General features: G+C 46.1%; 1 protein-coding gene across 1 annotated transcript in view; it reads left to right on the top strand.

The window, feature by feature from the left end:
- Positions 1-6,087: 6,087 nt before the first annotated feature.
- T265_08723 (hypothetical protein) overlaps positions 6,088-22,257 on the top strand; it is a gene marked incomplete at both ends in the record, with an annotated part of 54,615 nt that continues 38,445 nt past the window's right edge. The window contains 4 exons of the mRNA XM_009174603.1: positions 6,088-6,288; positions 6,322-6,687; positions 6,711-7,077; positions 17,205-18,013. Of these exons, the coding sequence (XP_009172867.1) occupies positions 6,088-6,288; positions 6,322-6,687; positions 6,711-7,077; positions 17,205-18,013 (1,743 nt within the window). The remainder of the gene's footprint in view (positions 6,289-6,321; positions 6,688-6,710; positions 7,078-17,204; positions 18,014-22,257) is intronic.

The raw sequence follows: 22,257 nt of genomic DNA, 5'->3' as shown, positions 1-22,257 counted from the left end.
TTGATGTACTTTACCATTCCCCTTTTACATCCGTTGGGACAGGGCCCGCTCCTCGCGACGCATCATCAACTCATCATCAAAAATTTGATATCCTAATCGCAACAATGATTCCTACTGAACCGCACATGATCGACGAACACGTTTTGACCATGAGGCCGGTCGATGAAGGCCAACAATGAAGTACTCGCGTAGAACGTCATTTTTATTCCTCTATTCATATGATAGATTTGTTTCTTCCAGCCGCACCTACAACGGGTTTCCTCAAGGCTCCATTTCAGGACGACTCCTCTTTCCGTCTCGCATAAGGGACGTTCATGGTGCTCAATTGCGTCCATGTCTACTTTTCGCGCACGACTTCAAATATTGAAATGTCGGCGTGTGTGCACCTTGGATGGGTGTCAATGCCACGAAGCAAAGCCGCGGAGCAAAGGTCACTGGATCGACACCTCCTCTAGAAGAGGAGAAATGTCTCTGTCTTTCGGATTCACGGATTCACAGCTTGATACACAGAATCGAGGACTTCGTTCGAGTTTCCCTGGTCGATGTCGTTCAGTGGCTGCCGTTCACCTGAAAGGTTAAAGCAAAATCGGGATAGCACTGCTATTTGGTTTCTTACTGCGGGGCATTAAACTTTTCAGCGTGAGGAGTCGCATGGAAAATATCTAATAGTGCTTTGAGTTAGGTTCTAGATGGAGGTTGGACAACCGTGGGTGGAAGGTTATGCCACTCAGCAACTACCCGCAAGTGGCTTTGCAAAATTTTTAATATTCTTGTGAGACACTACGAGTGCGGATACATAAGTGGACTTAGACATCTGGCTGCCTCTCGACAAGCCCTGGTTTNCATATGGCGTGGAAATAAGACATCCCGCCATGTTTTGCTTCAGGGGAAAAAGTAGTTTCCTCATACGCTGAAGTATTTGACTTGTTTCGTTAGATAATGAGCGAACAATTTCAAGTGGAGCCTTTCGTTGCAGACAAAATGGCGCCACAAGAGTAGTTTTCTGCTGCGATTCCATGTCATATTCACACTTTTGCGCAGCCATCAACAAACACTTTCGTATCATTCAACAAACATGTATCTATCGTCATAAGCACTAGGAACAGCCGGTATGTCGCGACGAATGACTCGTTTAGACTGTGCCCGTTCGTCATATTACCAGCATGCAGCATCTGGCAAGATCTGCAAATGCTGCACTGCACGGACCGGAAATTCGTCTCTTACATCCGCCCGTTAGCTGCATATCACCCGCAAGTGCGATAGGCACGCATGAAGCTTGATGGTCTTTTTCTACAATGAGACCAACAACTATCTGAGGAAGGGCGAAGGTTGCTTGGAAAAGGCGTGCTACAGACAGGGTGTCCTGAATCGCTCAGTAATTCATACGGGAATACCGGATGCATAAGTCGTAGCGCGAGGAATTTCTAGAGGTAGCTGACCACGTTCTCAACATGGTATACCAAATGAATATGTGCGCAGCTCCTCTCGTTTTGAGGTATCCGTGGCCTCGAACTCCGAGGCCACAATTTCAATGCGTTGTGACTAACAAGGTAAGTCTGCAATCACCAACACGCGGTTTCTGGTGCAAAACTCTGGGTGCCATCAAATGGTCCACAACTGCACCTCTTCTGTCATGGGACGAGGTTTTCACGTATATATTTGTTCTTCACAATTGAGTCCCAACCCAATAGCCGTCTAAGCGCACTGTTTAACTTCTGTGTGCTTCGCAACTTGCCGACCAGTCACCTTGGCCCTTACCGTCCAAAGAATTGCTTATCGTATCACTCCGAATGTTGTGAATTCTGAAACTTGTCCGCTGAGCCACAACAATCTCCGAGCTGATCCCCACGGGGAGTGCGTATATAACCCATGGTTCTTTATGCCTAGATCCCAGATTGTTCAGAAAGAAAACGGGTGTGGTTGGCTAAAAGTCCACAAAGAAGGTATGCTGTGAACCTGGCCTGGTCCAGAGCACAGAATCCCAGCAAAATGGGTCCCATATGTTTATGTACGTCGGGCCATAGCGAGAAGCAATTTAAAGCCGCGGGTTAACAGTGTGCTTCCGACATAACTGCTACGGAGAGTTGGTTAAAGGAGAAGGATGATGATGACTACGAGCAACGCATGAGAGTTCCAAACGCTCGCTTGTCCCTGTAAGGACCGCTTACTGGGCTACTGCTAAAATCTTGATGTAATGATCAGGCTACGCCCATGTTCAGACAAGCTGATGAAGAACTCTCAAACCAGCAAGAAAATAAATTCATTTATTTTCTGCTTGTCTGTTGATTGGATTCTAGTTCACTCGTAAGGTAGTGGCTAAAATACGCAACACAATGTGGGTCGGCAGTCGAAGATGATATCATTTGACCACGGTTACGTAAGACTGTCACTGCTGAAGTGCTCCTAATATAGAGTAATTATTTCTGTCAGTTTGTCAGCCACATGGATCCCATATGTTTATCTACGTCGGGCCATTGCGAAAAGCAATTTAAGGCTGCGGGTTAACAGTGTGTTTCCGACATAACTGCTACGGAGAGTTGGTTAAAGGAGAAGGATGATGATGACTACGAGCAACGCATGAGAGTTCCAAACGCTCGCTTGTCCCTGTAAGGACCGCTTACTGGGCTACTGCTAAAATCTTGATGTAATGATCAGGCTACGCCCATGTTCAGACAAGCTGATGAAGAACTCTCAAACCAGCAAGAAAATAAATTCATTTATTTTCTGCTTGTCTGTTGATTGGATTCTAGTTCACTCGTAAGGAAGTGGCTAAAATACGCAACACAATGTGGGTCGGCAGTCGAAGATGATATCATTTGACCACGGTTACGTAAGACTGTCACTGCTGAAGTGCTCCTAATATAGAGTAATTATTTCTGTCAGTTTGTCAGCCACAATCCTCATAGTGAGATCCTGATAAATTAAATTACGCCTTCCTCCCATTTCAGGAAGTCAGTAGCTCAATGAGCACTATCTACAAGGTTGACCATAATCTCCCTTACAGGAAATATGAAATTCAAACCTTCATCTCTTCCAGGTTGAACCATAGTCTTTTCTCAACAGAGGTGAATACGCGCCCGTTAGCCAGTCGCCTAATCGTATCTTAGTTTTGTGTGTCAGCCAGGATTGTCCAGCCGTCCGCCACCGTCTACTTAGGTTACATTTAGCCAGCTGATCAAACAACGCTTCACTTTTCTCGTTTGTAAATGTTCGTGCCTAACCCAAAAACGGCTCAGTTTTTGCTTCTCAGTTGTCAATCAAATGTTTTAGCTCATCTCAATCGGAAATGTTTGGAATCTCAGAAATATTCCGGAAAATCGACCGTAGGCAGTGGATACAGGCATGTCTTCTCGTTTGTAAATGTTCGTGCCTAACCCAAAAACGGTTCAGTTTTTGCTTCTCAGTCCCCTGTCAAATTTTTTAGCTCATCTCAATCGGAAATGTTTGGAATCTCAGAAATATTCCGGAAAATCGACCGTAGGCAGTGGATAACACCAGGCATGTCCCCATCCTGACCATCTCATGAATAGCCATCCAGAGCACTTGTTTTGGTCTATGAAGACAACTGTCTGGCTATGCATACCCTCATTATTTTGTCCAACCGCAAAAATAAGAATATTTCTGCAGCTTTCTGGCTGACTGTCGGTGAAGTTGTAATAAAAAGATTTTAACGCCGGGTCGGGGAAAGCGCATGTCTTTGAAACTCCTATCTTTAAAACCCGCGAAACGCGGTCACATATCTAATTCCGCTTGGTAGTAGACAAGTAACGAGATTCTTGGTGCTCCCTAGACAGCTTTTAAAGGCTGATGAGCACTCATGCATCCCCGCCCACAACGTTAAGCAAGTGATTCAACAAAGAGGGATCCTGCCAATAAAGTCTTATCAGTTTTTTATTCCTTTGTTTTCCCCTATCGTGACCCTACACACAATTGCAAAATCGATTATTCTAGGCTGTTTGGGTGTCAAGTATGCATGTGCCCATCGTCCTAACTTGAACTAACTTACAGCTCAATCTTTGTCAGTCAAAAGTTACTATACTGTCCAACTGCCGAGGAAATCTCAGGGGAACAAAATGAAACTTATACACCGCAAGTCATTGGGGGATACGGCGCTTCAGGCTGCACACAACAAACGTCGAAACTCTCGTTCTTGAGGAAATAAACGATCAGCAAATACCGTAAACTAAGTGACGGGGAATACGCTGCAGGGGAACAGGAACCCTTAAACTCACTAAGGTGCCGAATAAAACGAATGCGTTCCAGAGGCTTGTTTTGAGCCTTGCAATCAAAGAATGCGTGGAGTTAATAAATCCGCCACCCTTACTTATGTTTGTGCACCACTCCTCACCTCACTTTCGGCAAGGCAGGGACGGCCCCGAGGTTCCCGACCACAAATTACGGTATTTTCCCGACAATATTTCTGACTTTCACCGGTAGAGTTTCCTTGAATGACCCACCATGTACGCATTTGAAGGGACCTGGCTCGCACCGGACACCTGTGGTACCGAGACTGATGGTTGGTTGCTCCAATTTGTGGAATGAAATGAAGCATAGGGGAGCTTCTGGAAAGTGGCCCTGTTCACTCATCCATGATACCATCTCTTCAAATTTTCGCGATGCACGGCGAATTTAGATTCCGTTGCGTGTAGCCGATTTCCTTACTTTCGATGTACCTTATCGTTCTTCTTTATATCCGTTGGGACAGGGTCCGCTCCTCGCGCAAATCGTTCTGCAACTCATCATCACAAAGTTGATATCCTATTCGCAACAATCATTCTTACTAAACCGCTCATGATCGACGATCACGTTTGTGACCATGAGCCGGTCGATGAAGGCCAACGATGAAGTACTCGCGCAGAACGTCATTGTTATTCCCCTATTCATATGATAGATTTGTTTCTTCCAGCCGCACCTACAATGGGTTTCCTCAAGGCTCCATTTCAGGATGACTCCTGTTTCCGTCTCACATAAGGGACACCCATGGTTCTCAATTGCGTCCATGTCTACTTTTCGCGCACGACCTGAAATATTGAAACGTCGGCGTCTGTGCACCTTGGATGGGTGTCAACGCCACGAAGCAAAGGTCACTGGATCGATACCTCCTCTAAAAGAGGAGAAATGTCTCTGTCTTTCGGATTCACGGATTCACAGCTTGATACACAGGATCGAGGACTTCGTTCGAGTTTCCCTGGTCGATGTTGTTCAGTGGCTGCCGTTCACCCGAAAGGTTAAAGCAAAAAAGGGATAGCACTGCTATTTGGGTTCTCACTGCGAGACAGTAAACTCTTCAGCGTGAGGAGTCGCATGGAAGATATCTAATAGTGTTTTGAGTTAGGTTCTAGATGGAGTTTGGACAACCGTGGGTGGAAGTTTATGCCACCCAGCAACTACCCGCAAGTGAATTTGCAAACGTTTTTAGTATTCTTGGCGAGACACTACGAGTACTGATATATAAGTGGACTTGGACATCTGGCTGCCTCACGACAAGCCCTGGTTATCCACCCAGAGTGATGCATTCGCTGTTCTTCGAATGGGTTGGTTTCCTCCCACTGCATTGCACGCATATATTTCCAGATGTGCTTTGCAACGTAACTCAGATCTATTATTGAGTACACCAGCCAGATCGTCCACGAAAGATGCCCCCGGCTTGTCCAAACAGGCCGTGGCAAAATATTTTCCGGTTGTTCACAATAAAGCACACCCGGATATCCTCGGTCTATTTCCCCAGACTTCGTCACTCGCAAGACCTGGCCCACAAGGGTCTTATATTTGACCCTACCAATACGCATCGGGGACGCATATTTTTTATTAGCAGCAATTATTCTCACTTCCTGTGGTTTTTGTGCGTAAGAGGCTAGAGCCCTCTCCTTTGATTTCTGTATGCTGCATACCTTCCAAAACCGGATATGAGATCAAAATGTGCTCACTAACCACAGAAGACGAGGCATCTCCTCCCTTCTGGCACATCAACCTGCAAGGCCCACTGAATCGCGGGTCCCACTGAAATGAGCCAATCAGAGCTCTAGTTTTCCACTGCTCCTACGCATTCTTATTTGCGTTCCCTGTTGACGGCGCTTTTTGGGCAGCATGTCCAGCGTCGGACAGGACGCTCTGCGTGAAGAGAATCGTAAGCTGCAGACCGCGCTGCAAGAAGCTTTACAGCTAAAACAGGAGGCCGCCCAATATGGACTGCGAATCTTGGAGGAGAAGCAGTTACTTCAAGCTCGGTTTGACGAGCTAGTGCGAAGTTCGGAGGAGGTACAGGAAGAGTTGAAACTGTCGAAACAGGTAGTTTATCCTTGTCTATCGACGACTTTGTAGAAACTGGAAGAACAAAGCATGATACAGCGAAGATTGAGCAAAGCTGGCTTCGAAGAGGAGCAGGATTTACTTTCCAAGTACACAAATCGCGAAGAACAGTTGGTCAACCGTGTAAAGGACCTGGAGGTTGAAATCAAAGATCTTAAGGGCAAGTTGGAACGCCAAATGGCGGATAATGATGGATTGCATCAAAAGTATTCGGATCAGGTGACGAAGTTTGAGGACCTTCAAACACTCTATCAGCGACTGAAGTCAGAAATGAAGGAGGCAAAATCGAAGGAAACACGCTTGCTCAATGAGTTCGACGACCTTGAAGCGGAGAATCTTGACTTGCAAAAGACCATTCTCTCACTTAAAACGAGCCAGGTATTCCAATTATACCCGCACAGCTTAATATTTCTATCAAGGTCGAATTCGAGAGTTTGCGACACGAATTTAAGCGGATGCAAGAAGAAAATGACATGATACACAATCAACTCGAAGAGATTACTCGGTTGAAAAGGATGACGGAGAAGTCTTTAGAAGAGGCCCTGGAATCACTGCAAATCGAGCGTGATCAACGTCACAATCTTCGGAAAGAATTGGACAGTCGATTGACTTCGGAATCTATGTATCATTTCGGCAGTATTCATAGTGAGTTGAAGGGCTCTGTTAGTCTGCTCTATTCCGGGCGCGATAACACCACTCCTGCCGCTGACATATCGATTGAAAAGGTTGAGTCCTCGGTGCTTAGTCAAATGGAACCTAACTCTGTTGGTAAGTTCAGGTTTATTTTGGTTTCGCTCCAGTCGGTGAGTTATTCATCCAGTTGTTCGAGGAATATTGTTTCTTTCAGCGTGAGTTGCGCCAGTCCGTCATAAAGGGCAATATGATACAACGAGTCTGTCATCCATATGCTGCTGTGATTTTTAGACCCTATTATCACTGCCGGGAATACACAATTTTATTTTTTATAGGACGATGGTGGTGTACCTTTTTGAGACGATTTGGTGACCACTTACCCGAAGGACTTATGGTTGGCATGAATAATAATATTAATAATAATATTTCAGCTGTAACGCCCTTTCGGAGCCTAGCTACCATGCCACATAAGGGATCGCGAGAGCTGAAATACTGCCAGGTTGCACAATCCCAGACGGAAATGTATAGTAATAGAGTTGCATTATCTTTATCACCGCAACCAGGTAGATGACTGCCATATGACTTCGCAAGGTGGTGCTTGTTGTAGTATGTTTGAATGCTTCCGTAATATTTTCTGGAATTTCTTCGTTGCCTCAGAAAATGGACAAAGCAGGACGGATTTACCTGCTGATCAGACTGTTATATTTCCATACCACAAATGCGAATTGGGGGTCCAATATCCAGTCCAATTAGGGTGGATTCTCCTCCGTCCTTGGTTATGTGGATCAGCTGTTTATGCTTCGTTGCATTTGGGGTACTATTCCGTTTAGCACTCTACCAAAACCTTTCTCATTTACTGTTGAGTGGTGTTCCATTTGATCCGAAGAAACTGTTATGTTTTAGAATCTGATTGTGTAGTTTACTGTTACGGGAGGAAATGGTTCACACCTACGTACACGGCCGGTCCTCTGTAGCCGACCAGGTCAAACTATCGAATCACCTGCTCCAGGCAGGGTCCCCAAAGAATGCCCTACTGTCTGATGCCTCGCGGGTCAAACTTTTGAGAAAGAGGCTAAGGGAATGTTCCCCTAGCCTCCCAGTGCCTTGTCAGTTTTGGTCTTTAACTCAAGAGGTCAAACAAACCACCTTCTTTAGCCTGGGCAATCTATCATTCACCCGCATACTTCTTTGTCCACCGATTACACTCCCCAAACCCTGCCCACCATAAAAACCACCGTTCCATTATAAGTTATCCGACCGAAGTGCCTTATACATCCAGCTGGCTGATTAGAATAAACAAAATAACATCAAATCCTTTCTACAAAGGAGTTTTCAACGTTCGTCGATTTACAACAGGCTATACTTCCACAGACCTCATACTCCATCAAAGTTGAGGTATGCTGTATCTCTGAAACGCGTATGCAAGACCCAAGCGTGACTATGCATCTTAGAACGCCGAGGACAAACTCATCTTCCACTTTTCACTTTCTTTCACTCTCAATTTTCACTGTGTGTGTGTTCGGTGATCCAGAGGCGATGAATTGTGGAATATATGGCGTGAATGTTGCACTCAACCCGATCTGATTGCGCTTGGATGGATTGAATCACGGTGAGCAGTCGTCTTCGTGCCGTTGGGCTATCCAGCTCAATCAAGCTCAATGCCACTGGACATGGAAATAACCCGTGCTTGTAGTGTCGATATGTTCCCTGCAGTACTAACTCCAACAAGGACACTTTATTGGGATTCATGCGGTCTCATTTATCAGGCTAAAAGCATTGTGATTCTTGCCGGTGATATGAATGCCCAAGTCGGTCGTCTGAGCCCATTGGAATTGCATCTGGACTGTCCGTTCTGGGTCAATGCTCGTCTCACGGACAACTGAGAGCGACTTCTTCAGTTGTGTGCTAATCCTTAAGTATTTCTGGCCAGCTCGAACGTTTGACTTAAACTCTCGCACCGTGTTATTCAACCCGGTGGCCACCAAATGCAAGCCAACCGTGGATCCAGTTGGATCAAGTTGCTATCACTCACCCCTGGAGACCCACAACTCAATACTGCTGTTCCTTCCGGGGTGCACAACTTGATTCCGTGCACGCTATAGTGCGAGCATGCCTGACGAATTATTTTCCATCAGACGCTCACAAGAAGCGTGTCAATCCACCAACTTCGGAGAATTATCATAGCTGAGCATTATCGTTGTCAGCTAGCCGAACTACTCTCTTCAATGAACCAGTACTGTACTGGTGAAAAGAAGAACGCTCTTGAGTGCGGACTTGTTTGCAGACCAACCCGAATTAAACAGTTACGAGCCGTTGCACACAAAAGTAAAAATCCCATTTGCACAGTTTTTGAAAAGTGAACACCCAAACGTTCTCCTGATCTGCCGTTTTATTATTAGGCAATGAAGAACAACCCCTGCAAAGCGGTCCCATAATTTCTTCAGCAATCTTCCATCAGAAGCGGGGACGGTGCTTTGACACGTGACCGTGCACCACTCGGATGTTTCATCGGTAGTGCACACGGGTAATAAGCACTTGGGTGAGGCATGGCTTGCGGCTTTCAGTGCTGTCTGTCCGCATTCTCCTATACAATCAAACGACCACGGGATATCGAGATCGCCAGTTCTGAGTGATGCCAGATAATCCATACCAGCAGGCAGCGAGTACAACGGTGGACTTAAGTCCCCAAGCTCTGAACAAAGAGAAGCCTAACAAAAGACCGAGAGCTTTAGTAAGCAATGAAAACTCAGGAGATGAAGAAGACTTCTGCTACGGAAAACAACAGTGCCCTTTGACACTTACTACAATTGACTGACCAGGGGGAAACAACGGTCAGTGAAACGATAAGTGAAAAGACGGCCCGTTAGTTCACTCGCAAAACCGCTGGCCGGCTGGCCTTCTGGAACCTAGCCTTCTGAGATATTGCATATGTCGAATGCTATACAGACCTTAATCCGCCGTCAGAAAAAATTAAAATACGAAATTTCCGTACCGAAACGTGAGAAGGCACCAGGGCCATGTGGTTTGTATTCAGACCTTTTTAAAGAAAGTGGAGGATTCCTGGTGACCCGTCTGATAATACTCATCGATGCGATATGTATTGAAAAGAAAATCCCCGCAGAATAAGGCACATCGGCAATTATCCCTATCTTTGAAGGGTTAGCAGATACTCTACGAAAGCCATTGTGGAATTTGTTCGGTAGCTTTGGTGTATAACTTGCTCTCTCATTTTATTTTTCGATCGTTGACGGAACACAGGGGTAGGCATCTCTATGAAAAACATGCTGGGTTCTGTTCTGAAAGAAGATGCACCTACCACATTTACACCCTCCATCAGCTTCTGGAACGGGGACACTACTTTCAGCTACCGATGTTGGTCTTTCTTGACTTGAAAGGTGTTATTGATTCTGTAAATCGTTAAGCATTACGGTGGTGCGTCTGGAACAAAAGTATCATCCACAAATTCTGGACTCTGCTTGAAGCGCTGTGCGCAATTTCCGATGAACTTATGAAGGTGTACTGTAGGCTGTCGCCTCTCAATTGGTGTCAGACAAGGCTGTTCCTCGTCATCTTTTCTCTTTTTAGTTCGTTATCATTAAGATTACTGCTAGCCTCCAATGCCTGTAAGGTCGGAATGCTACAAGGACGTTCACTCACTCACGAATAAGCACACGGCATAGTTATTCCTGGACCTGACACTGGTGTGATGCAGGCGATATTAATTCATCTAAATAGTTCATTCCCAGGGTTTGGCCTAAGCTCACACCTCTAACGTGTAAAATACTGTCGCAAGACTAGGTGGGCTCGAATCCTTATCTTATGCTCGCGGATGTCATCATCGTTGACAGCAATATACAAATGATACATGCTGGTGCGCAACTGTCGTACGACTATGAGGGCAGAAAGTCTTCGTGAAGAGTGAAGAGAAACGGAAAGGGCATTGAAGAAGCTCCGTCAACGGAATCAGCCCAACGTCCTTTGGATACCTCATTCGACTCAAACCGAGCGTACAACGACAGGTCAACTTTAGTGAGGTAGTCAGGCTACCTGGGCAGATGGACCGATCGTGGTAGTAGATCTATCCGAATGACATGCATAGCTTGCTTTGCCGGTCTTCCCCGCGTAATTTCACTGACACCTCTGTATTATATCAGCTATTGCCACCAGTGCACAACTATCCACTCCAAATCGGCGCCATCTGCAGTCACTATACAACATGCACCAGGTTTTTAAACCTGAAGCATTCCGAATTGTAATAGCATGAACGCCACTGCCTTAGGTTACTCGCCAATTTTTTGAAGCGTCTTCAGCAAAGAGAAGGCCACGGGGACTCTCCTGGAGGACAGCCGCCCCAACAGCATCTGTCTGACAGGTCACGTCCAATTCGCAGTTTCGGCCATTCTGAGGGAGGTGGTCTCCGTAGACGATGATTCGGCATGTAAGCTCGAGATGGCTCAGTGGTAAAGAAGCGCGATGTTACAGACTTTGAGGTTTTATCTTTCGAACCCATTCTGTTCCTCTCGACTGTTATTGTCTAGACTTGTGCAACCTGGCAGTGTCTCACTCCTCGCGTTTCTTTCGGTTGGCATGACAGCTAGATACCAAACGACTGTTTTGCAGCTGAATAATAATTTTTTATTTGGCATGCGTAACACCGGGCCGAGCCACTGTTATTGATGCTGGAGGTTTTCCACGATTGGAATTCTTGCTGCAGAAATGAGCTTTCGTTTTACAATTATTTCACTACGGATCGACACCAGCAAAGTCAGACGTCGGCTTCCGGGACCTGATGACACATATCACCTGCCTGCAGGGGTCGCATCTCCCAACCATACAATAGAACAGTGCTTGCTGTAGCCTGGTACACGCGATCCAGTGACATGTCCTTCCAACTCATGATTGACATTACCTTGGAGGCATGACTCGGGTTTCCAGGATCCCCGCACTGAATTCGTCGTACTCGCTGTCACCAGTGCTGATACAACTGCAGCCTTCGGTGCTTATTGGATTGGGACATTTCAGGTACTGCACGTTCTGAAACATGACTTCGCGCTTGGTAGGTGCAAGGCCAATGCCGAAAGAGGGCACGATGATAGTCAGTTTACTCTACGGCGATTTCGCTGTATCTTCCCTTTCAAAGATTAGGACAATATCTTCCGTATACTCAAGATGACAAGCTCCACCGGTAACGATTTGAGCACGAAGTTTTCAAGCAGTTTTTAGCGTTCGCTTCATTGTTTTATCAAAAACGAAGTTGGGTGAAATGGGAGAAAATGGACATCCTTGTCGGACACCACTTATTGTTGGGAAGTCTTTAGAAAAGGGAAGCCTTATCCGGCTAAAATCCCACTTGTGGCCCATGAGCTTAGGTTTCTTGTGCCACCATAAGAGCCCCACTGTACCCATTTGAGGAATTAACCAAATTTTGACTTTAAACCGGCGGAAGTGAACACATGAATCAGTTAAATTAGATGGCATTGCTATCTGAACCCAAGAGAAATGATGGCGGTATTGTACGGCTGTCCTCTGCTAGCCTTCAGATGCGTTACAGGCCACACGTGGTACAACCTCTGTCAAACGTCAGGTGGAGTTGGTGACGCTGCTGCCAACAAATTTCTGTGAAACTTTGGCAAACATTTTTTATCTGATTCCGTTCATTGTGTGGAGCCCTCCAAAAGTGATGCAACTCCCCTAGTGACTGGGGCGGTCAAGAAGGTTCTTAATATGAGATGTGAACTTCATCGATTGATAGACTGTCCGTACTCTTAATGCTGATGACTTCTTATCGGTTTCCACGGTCCCCATGACTGTCACATACTGGATGGCTCTCGGATCCGTGTGCACACAAATGGACTGTTGGGTGTAGACATCTATGCCTGCTCGACAGTGTCTCTGTGACCAGATATCTTACGACTAAAAGTGATAGTTAGCCATGTGGAAGAAACTCTCCACGATGAAATCGGTAAATGTTGCCGCGACCCGCCGCGTCTAGCCCAGATCCGACGGCGGCACTATAATCGTGAGGCATCCATTACACAAGGTGTTGTGTGATGGAGAAAATGTGAAGACGTGGATAACTGCAACCAAAGGCGATGTGAACAACTTGTTCCTCATATGGCCACGTCTTACTTCGCTGAAACCAATTGTGGATTGCAATTTCTGCGGACCTAGAATCCCTATTCCTTTTTATAGATAGCATCTCAATTCAGTTCGGGAAACCAAGAACGGTGTACGTGTGTACGGTGGTTGGAGTTGCTACAACTTATTGTAGTAGGTAGTGTATAGTTCACCGGGGTTGTTCAACTATACACCACTTACCAAGGGTATACTGATCCCAGATGCTACAGGTTAGGTCACCAGAAACTGGGAGTGCTTGGAAAACATAGTCAAGTATTGAAAGCAATGCTGTGTTCACTGGGTTGGGGAGACTGGACGGCTGCGTGGTAGTTTTGATGCACGAGTGCCACTGACTGTGACTGAACCATGTCTATTAGTGTCATTAGCCACTGATGGATTGAGTCCCAGGGTTCCTATCCAGTGAGGTTTTAGTTGTCCATCTTGGGGATTGTTGGTTCATAAAATAAATGGTAGCAACGGGTAGTGGGTCAGTGAACAGGAGAATACGTATAGTGATGCGACTGGTCGTGTCACCTCGTCATATCGATAGTATTTCCGAGGGTCGATGTAATAGATCTATGGTACCCTAATTTCGCAGGTGGCGTGCACACGATCAGTTCTGCCTCTCCTGCTATGTATCCAGGTATCTCGTGGTACTTGTTTCCGCAAATGGGACACAGCGAGGTGATCAATCCTCGACACGACACGTGGATGAGCCCGTTAGTTAGACAAGTCATCAGTTAAACAAGTAGTTGGTTGATTTATTGACAAGAGCTACTAGTCGCGCCATTTCTGAATGTCTCTTGGCTAGTGCTGGTGTTGAAATGGCGCAAAAGTAGTAGGTTACCACAGCGTGGATATCGATTTACTTGTTTCCCGCAAGTGCGCATCGTAACGTTGACGCTCGGTAGCAGTCTTAACCCATCTGCCGGTACACGTCAGGAGTGTAGTCGATCTAAATCCACTGTTGATTGCTTGACGGCAGTGGCTGTTCTAAACCTACTAGGACTAGGACCAGATCTCAGCACACATTCAGAGGCCATCCTCTGTACCATTTCGAGTGTTATCTAGGTCATATAGACAACCGGGGTTGTAATTATAGAAGCACACTCATGTGTTCCATTCTCGAGTCAGTTCCACGACTCTTCGTGCGCCTCGAGGACATGGAGCTGGAATAGTTGGCGTATCAGTTAATCGATGCATGGCAAGCTGAAGAAAAATTCTTATTCCGAAACCTCCCTTATACTTTCGCGTATTCCTTTCTTCCTACCCCACCCCACTGTGATTATTTGTTCGCCGTGCATCACACTCAGCCGTAGCTTGTACACGCCCACCTTCAGTAATAGCTCCAAACAATTCGAAGCCGAACGTAGCACACTACTGATAAGGTTGCTGAAAAGGTTCATCCTTCGCACATCAGCCAACTTATTCAAAGTTCTCTGAAAGTCCGGATTATGGAATACCTGAGACAAAAATAAGTGGTTTCTACCTCAGAAGTATTCCCCAAGCAAGATGAATGGCCAGAAAATAGTTTATTATTTGGCACCAAGAGTCAAGATACCCGCAGGCACGGTTCAGTGCTGAAAATGGTATGGCTAACTATTGCTAACAATGGTGATTGATGTGAGAGCGGTGTTAATAGCGATTCGTAAGATTATGTGAAAGCTAATTGGTACTGTCGGCTCCGATATGAGGCATGTGGGAGTTGTTACCGGAATCTGAGGCGGTTCCGGTGTTTTCCGTTGTGGCTTCTGATGATATTTCTTGGACATCGGTAATATGGCCCGAAGTCTATTTTGGAGTTCGGGTACCAACCGTCCAAAAGTCGCAGATCTTTTCAAGAGTCTTTGGCGCGAGACAATACAAAGGTCCTGGAGTTGTGCGCAGTTGAGCGATTGAAACGAGAGGCCGTGGACTTTGTTCAGAATATACAGCAGAATACGTTTCTGCATTGCAAACTGAACCAAGTTTCCGTACGGAGACGCTCCATAGCACAATGGCCAAACAACGACAGGTCTCTACCTTTCGGTCGACATACACCAACCGTTGCTACCGTCTTAAGTCAACAATCTGTATCCCACACAACTTTAAATTTTGCTCTATTTTGCCATTTTGTCTGTCCTAGTTGGTTTAATCCTTGTGGTCAGTGGAGTTTCAAGCTCCAAGGGTTTCTGAACTCAAGGTATCAGCCAGATTGTTCCCGCAAGTATGGGGTACGTCGTGAAGTATGTAATCCAGTGATGATGGAATTGTATTTAGGTTTCAATGACACTTACATGCCCCAGGTTTGAGTGATTGCTGTGGCAAGCCTGGTGCGAAAGGCTAGTCGCAGAACCAACCTTAGTTTCAACAGGTGAATGCGGAACATCCATCCACCAACGCCAGTGTTACCGAATCTCAAACCATCCATAGTTTCCAAACAACAGAAGCACAGTGATAATGCAGTTCTACATCGCAACAGGGTACCACAGTTTTACTCTGAGGGATGTCTTTTCGAGGAACATTTTCTTACGGGAGAACGTTGTCAACAGCCCAACCTCGTTGTTATTGTTTCACTATAGAATGTCACGCATCACCACAAGCATCATCATCAGCGATAGCAACATCTGTGTTGACGCTGATGCTTCACTGTCGTACGAATACCCGCCCTGATATATACTGCAAGTTAGGCGACCCGGGTGATGACACCACGCGGCGGCCGATGTGGCATGAGAGTATCGTCAGCTGTAAATGTCATGATTGTACGTGGGCTGGGATACTGCCATGGCGCCCACACCTAAACAAAAGGACGACTAGGGCCCTCAATCAGAACCTTTGACTCAAAAGTCCAACCACAAGGCAGCGGCTTTGGGCAAATGCATTGCCATTTTTACGGAATATGTCGCCACATTTTCCAGCCCCCAACCTGGATGACCAGGAGACTGTGTTCGTCACACCTCTAGCCATTGACCAACCTGGCATGGGAGACTGTGTGTCGCGCGCACACCCCCAGTATAGCTCAATGTGTCGCGGAGGTACACAAACCGCCACTCCACTGTAAGGTTCAGTGTCCTCGTGACGGAAATGTCATGCACAGACTGGGACATCGCCAGGTCGCCTGCACTTGAGCAAAAGGATAACGAGGATTCTCCTACAAAGCCCTTGTCTCAAGAGGTGTTTAGTGAAAAAAAAACATTAAGGAGCTCAGTTTTTAAGGAGCAACTTGCCACGCATGTTCCAATTCCAGGGACCGACAGACTGTTCGTCAAGCTCCTGTTGATGGATCAACGGAGGCTCTTCTCACAGTTTGAAGATGAGGTTACGTACTGCTTACTTGATATGGCTTGGTCTTCGGGTTTTGAAGTCAAACTGTAAGTAAAAATCGAGTGAAACGCTGAAAGAGTATATGATACTACCAGCACAGATGTTTCTTAACCAAACTTGACCAAGTTAACTGTTTCAAAATTGATCTGGACGTCTGAACGCATTAGCAAAACGTGGTATGTGATGGTTTTGTTCCGCCATGTTCGTTCGCTGAATTTTGATGTCCTTCATCTGTTGGCACTTGAATTTAGCACCAGGCACTTCAATTCTGGACTGCTCGTGAAGATTGTGGCAAGCTTATGTCTGTGCTTCCTCTATCACCATTTCAGGTCTTTCCTGGCATAAAATAACAAGTACTTTCTAAGAATTAGTCCGCAAATGCAATTACACGGCGTTCTTAGCTGTGTTTGGTGGCGGCCTGAAATTAAATGAAATCGTTCAGCCGTAGCACCCCCACGGTGCCTAGCTGCCATGCTACCCGAAGGGAACACGAGGGCTGGGATACTGCCAGGTCGCCCAAGCCTAGACAGGGGAAGTCGAAAGGCAGAGGTCGGGTTCGAACCCCTGACCTTCCGGTCAGTAAATTCGCGCTTTAAACCACTTGAGCCATCTCGCCCTAAAGTAACCCCTTTTTTCTTACATGTCAGTCGACACTTAACCAGGCCAATCAATGTGTACTTCTGTTTTACCCTGTTACTAAGGTTAGTATCGGTTCGAGTGAGCCTTTTACTTGATTCCCTTTGATAACTCATAGGCGACCAAGTTGAAAGTGTTATACAACAGGCATGATGCGCATACTCAAGCTGGCAATGCCTTCTAATTTGTTTCTTCTTTTCCTCCAGCAGCACATAACAATCGTGATGACGGTCTCCTGTCTGCCTCGATGGTCAAAACTACAAATGGGACTCCCAATCTCGTATCTCCCGGTGACCTGTTCACTGAGATTCGTTCTTCAGAAATGGCCAAATTCCAGACTGAATTGGCTCAACTCGAGACAGAAAAGAAGGAGTTAGTCCGAAGCCTAGAAGACACCCAACGATCGCTGGAACTCGCTACGAGTGAGGTGTCAAACAAACAGGAGCGTATCAATGGTCTGTTGGCCCAGCTGGATGCCATAATGTCGGTCAAGTCGGAGGCCGATTCCGAATTCGAGGCCAAGGAAGCAGAACTGGGCTCTTTGGGTGACGTCAGTGGAATCCATGGAAAGGATGCAATGGCCGACTCATCATTGTCTTTGCTTATGCACTTGGATGACAATGTTGATGAGGCCATAAAGTCCCAACCTGCCTACAAGCGTCTCCGCAAGGCACTACGATTAAGCGAGAACCGGTATTCGGTCGCCTTACGTCAAATAGGCAGCATGCAACACGATTTGTGGCGTTACCACGAGCGAGATAAGTTGGACGCTCGACCGGATTTGGCGACTGAGGAAGGATTGAAAAAGGAGGTATTGCAGCTACAAGCCAGCTTGGACCAGCGTGCTGAAGAAATCAAAAATTTACAGAATTTGTTGACAACTCGCCAGATGTCGATTGAAGCAATGGAGAAGCAAGTAATTGCTTGTTCCAAGGATATCCGACGAGTTGTTGTCTGTTTATTGGACAGCTATACTATGGTCTGTTCGACAATGAAGGAGGATCCACCTAAACATGTGAGTTTTGTCCAGTTTTTGTGGTTTCGCCCTTGGCCAAGTTTTGCCTAGTGTTGACCACTGAGTATAGCTAAAGAAGCCTTCATTGGCTTGAAACTCAATTGGTCAGATATGGGGCGCTATAATCTTGCGTTGTTTTGTGTAAAGTGAAGATCTGTTTCCATCATCCCTTGATGTCTGTCTGAGGTCTGCCTTATTGCTCTCCTCATTTTCACCTTCCCCAGTGATAGCATCCTTAGTAGCCGTTCCCAAGATACTGTCAACGCCAAAAGCGTGATAGACGGAAATTGTGGATAGTACCATCTTCCATAGGTGGTGCGCAATATCAGCAGAGAACTTGCCACATCCGCTGGTGATCAACGCTACCCGAGTTGATGTCTTTTGTCTCTCAAAATGTCAAATACTTTCCTAGCCTTGGATAACTGTCACCTTGGGAGGCCAGGAGCTAGAAATGGTATATGGAGTCTTACAAGATGATTAATGGCGGAGTATTGAAAACAAAGTTTTCGGTGTGTTCAATACAAATTCGACATCCGTTACTTTATACTATCTCTGATTTAGACGTGCTCGCCGATCTCTGTAAAGTGGCACACGCAAAGTAACAGAACATTCGTTTCAGAAGGGCTTGTTAAGCAATGGGTAGTTTTTTACTTGGACAGTGTTTCGCTTTTGACACAACTGAAGCACATTGAAGTGGAAGATTAAGGAACCAAGCCCTATCAGAATTAATTTGAAACTCCCCCATCCATCAATATTTTGGTAACCGCACTAACCGACAAGAACCGCTAATTGACACTAAGGACTAATCTAGTGCGCCAATATGAAGAGGTCTTAGTGATTGGTTCTCCGTCTGCCTTAAAACTTGGCTAACTTGGTGATCCGTTCACTTGGCCCGATGAGGCTTTTGTCTCAAAAGCGAAATGCCTCCCAAAATAAAAAACTACCTTTTGTTTACCAAGCCTTTCTGAAGCAATGACTTCTCAGTCTGCTCCAAACTTTTTCCAACCGATTGATAACCGAACATTCAGTGTGGCAATGTCTGTGAATCTTCGAGCTACTGGCATCCGTAAATTGATGTATGCACAGTACGTTTTTCGTATCTGCTAGGAATACCATGTAGGGAGTTAAGAACTTCGTAGAAAAAGTCAGAATATCCCATCGCTACAGGGCGCGACTTCGATTGAACAGACCATAGAACTCTTTTGTATGCATAATAATAGTAATAATCGTTGGGCTGTAGTATCCTTTCGGTGAATAGCCACCATGCCGTCCGAAGGAAGCACGAGGGCTGAGATACTCCCAGGCTGTTCAAGCCTGAAGCAGCCTGGGTGCTTAGGTTGGATTCGAGCTACGAACTTTCTGGGCGGTAAGTTCAGGGCTTGACCACTGAGCTGTCTCGAGCTCAGCGTGCCTGAACATAGGTCATCACATGAATCGGATACGGCAGTATTTATTTCGAAACGCGATTGCAAACAACCGGATACAATAGCGAACATCTCATTGGTACACGGTTTGCGAAACTCAATGTTCTCAGGCTTGTTCCTAAACTTTCCTTCACATTTTTTAAATATTTGGCTTCGATAAACAAACATAATCGAACAGCCCAGTAGTCTTCAACTTGGCTGTCGATTACTTACTTGAGCAGTGCTTTGAGCAGGCATTACTCACCTGCTTCATCAGTAGTGTATGCCTTGATTGGTGTCAGTCTTTCTGTCAAGCGTAGGGTACACACTAGCGCAGTGTGGTACTACCCGGTGGGCAACTGGGAAACGGGATAACCCCTGCGTAACATAAAACGTGTCATCTGAATAAATAACACTGAAATACATCAGATATTTTTTTATAAGAAACACCTCGATGGACACGCTCTGCACATCACGCAAATCCCCTGGATGTCTGCGTCACAGTGCTGCTTTCATCAATTTATGTAAAGGGTGGAAGCAACCAAAAGGTGACTGGTTTGTTGCACGACAACGTAGTATAATGTCTCTAATTGGTAATCTCGTGGTGACTTCCAATGCCTAATGATTCTGATAGGCTACCCGGCAGTGAAGCATCAATGTCGAACACTAATATGCTGTCGATGATGATGATGACCCGGCCGTACAACCTTCAATATATTGCTGTCCGAATTCCCAACACCAGCAGAACAGGTTGGTGCCAACCAGTTGATCAGGTTCTCACCTCCAATCTATAACTCTTACCTTCTCTTCCCACTCATCAGTGAAAGTTGCGGGCCGACATGCCTCCCTAACGTGGTCTGGCGCTGCAAGCTCAGATTGAACTGGGGTCTAAATTTACGAATCACCGGCAATGATTTATTGTGCATGCACGAAATCAGCTTGTTTTCTCAGAATAACCCCCCAGCGTCAAAGAAAATCCTATCTATGGTTCTCACCTCTCCGATGATGATGCCCGAAGTTATAAATCCACTCGTATCGATTTTCGCGACGCTTTAACTGAGTGCGATGCCCACGTCGATGTGGATAGAAATTCATTTTCGAGTGAGCGTGTGGTGTCTGTCATGCGTATCGCGTTGTGTGGCCAAACAATCTTTTGCTTGCACTCTTCTGGTGAAGAGTGAATCGGAATTGTATTGATTTTTCTTTCTCGCGAGTATTCAGTCGATCGAAGTTGACCTTGTGAGCAAATGTTGGTCACATAACTGTTAAACGCAGCAACTTGATTGACATTCCATCAGGCGCTGCAAAATGCCTCGGCACTTCAGTTTCACGTTGGCTCAAGATGGTTCGTATAACTACGATTGGTTGAGTCTCTCTTGAATGGTCTTGAAAGGGGACTGGGTTCTGTGCAGAACGCTGTGTGGTGCACAAGAAATCATCCAAACCGTGTTTTTGTACAGGTTGATCGGATATCGGAAGAAACCGACGCATGGGAGTTTCTTCCTGGGAGGGGGTTCATGGACCAGACCTTCATTTGCCGGCAGTTGATTAAACAACTTCAGACGTCCGAAAATGGTCGAATTTTTTTCATGGAACAATCACTTTCGCCTCAGCGCTGTGACAATAGCTCATAGGTGTTCCAGCTGGAATTTCGACTCCATGACACAATAAGGTTCTGTGGTAGGTCTTTGACTGAAATCTGGAGATGGCGAGAGAGATGCTCCTGCTACCGTAGTGGTGGGTTTCCCGTGTATCTCAGTGTTGATAATCGAATCCACCCTCTTTTATGTTGTATGACTGCGCCCAAGTCTGTGGCCGCTGCGGAACAGGGGACGATCGCTGCTGTGTTGACTGCCGCTGATCTGATGCTCAGGTATCGGTGATCAAGCTATGCACCCATGGTTTGGGTTCTCCCGATAGCGCCTGTAATCCATTACGGTCGTCCTTGTAGCAACCGTTGGTTGGTTATCGCCTTTTCTGTGATGTCAGCCAATAGTGCACCGTGAGTTCCCCTCGGCTGCATGAGAAGTGGACTTTCTGGGCTTATATTGATCGTTTCGTAGTACCTACCTCCTTACGAGAGGATTCTTACTTGGCTTGTCTGTTGTTGGGACTTCCCGATTAAGTGGGCTACTGTTTTGCCACCGGTAGTTAGCATCAGCATCCGGGGTGTTTGACTTTAAACCAAAGCATCCCACTGTAGTGCCCTCGAATATCGAGTTCTTATAGTGCTACCATAGTTCGGCCCGTATCTGTTTACAAAGCGACTAGTCGGCGATTCAAACTGTGGCAACCGTAACCACCGTACATGTACTCGGTATAAAGCTGAAGATGATAGAGAAGAGTAATTTCCCCTTCGACCTTCATTCACACAAGCTATTTATTTGTTTCACCCATTTGTCCATTTTGAGCCTCCAAATTTGAAACATCAAACAAGTGGCGCGAAGTTAACATTGAACTTTGATACCTTGCAGCTGTGACAGTCTGAAACCATGAGATGTGGTGAGGTCTGATAAGCATTCAGGCTACTCAAGACAGGTCCTGGCGGGGGTTCCTCGTCTTTGCTTTTTTGCATTCGTGATGGGTTTAGCCGGTCTAAGGCAACGCATTGGCACTGAGGTGCCTACAGACTTTCGTTCAGCTATAGCACCCTTTCGGTGTCTAACTGCCATGCCGCCCGAAGGAAGCATGAGGGCTGGTATACTGCCAGGTTGACCAAGCCTATAAAGGGGAAGTCGACAAGCAAAGGTCGAGTTCGAACCGCGGACCCTCTAGTCAGTAAATTCGCGTTCTAACCACTTGGTCCATCTTGCCCGCCTACAGGCCCTATGATATATATAT

The sequence above is a fragment of the Opisthorchis viverrini genome (assembly GCF_000715545.1).
Source record: "Opisthorchis viverrini unplaced genomic scaffold opera_v5_231, whole genome shotgun sequence".
NCBI classification, from domain to species: Eukaryota; Metazoa; Platyhelminthes; class Trematoda; order Opisthorchiida; family Opisthorchiidae; genus Opisthorchis; species Opisthorchis viverrini.
The sequence above is the reverse complement of the archived record's forward strand: the minus strand, read 5'-3'. Positions and strand labels throughout refer to the sequence as shown.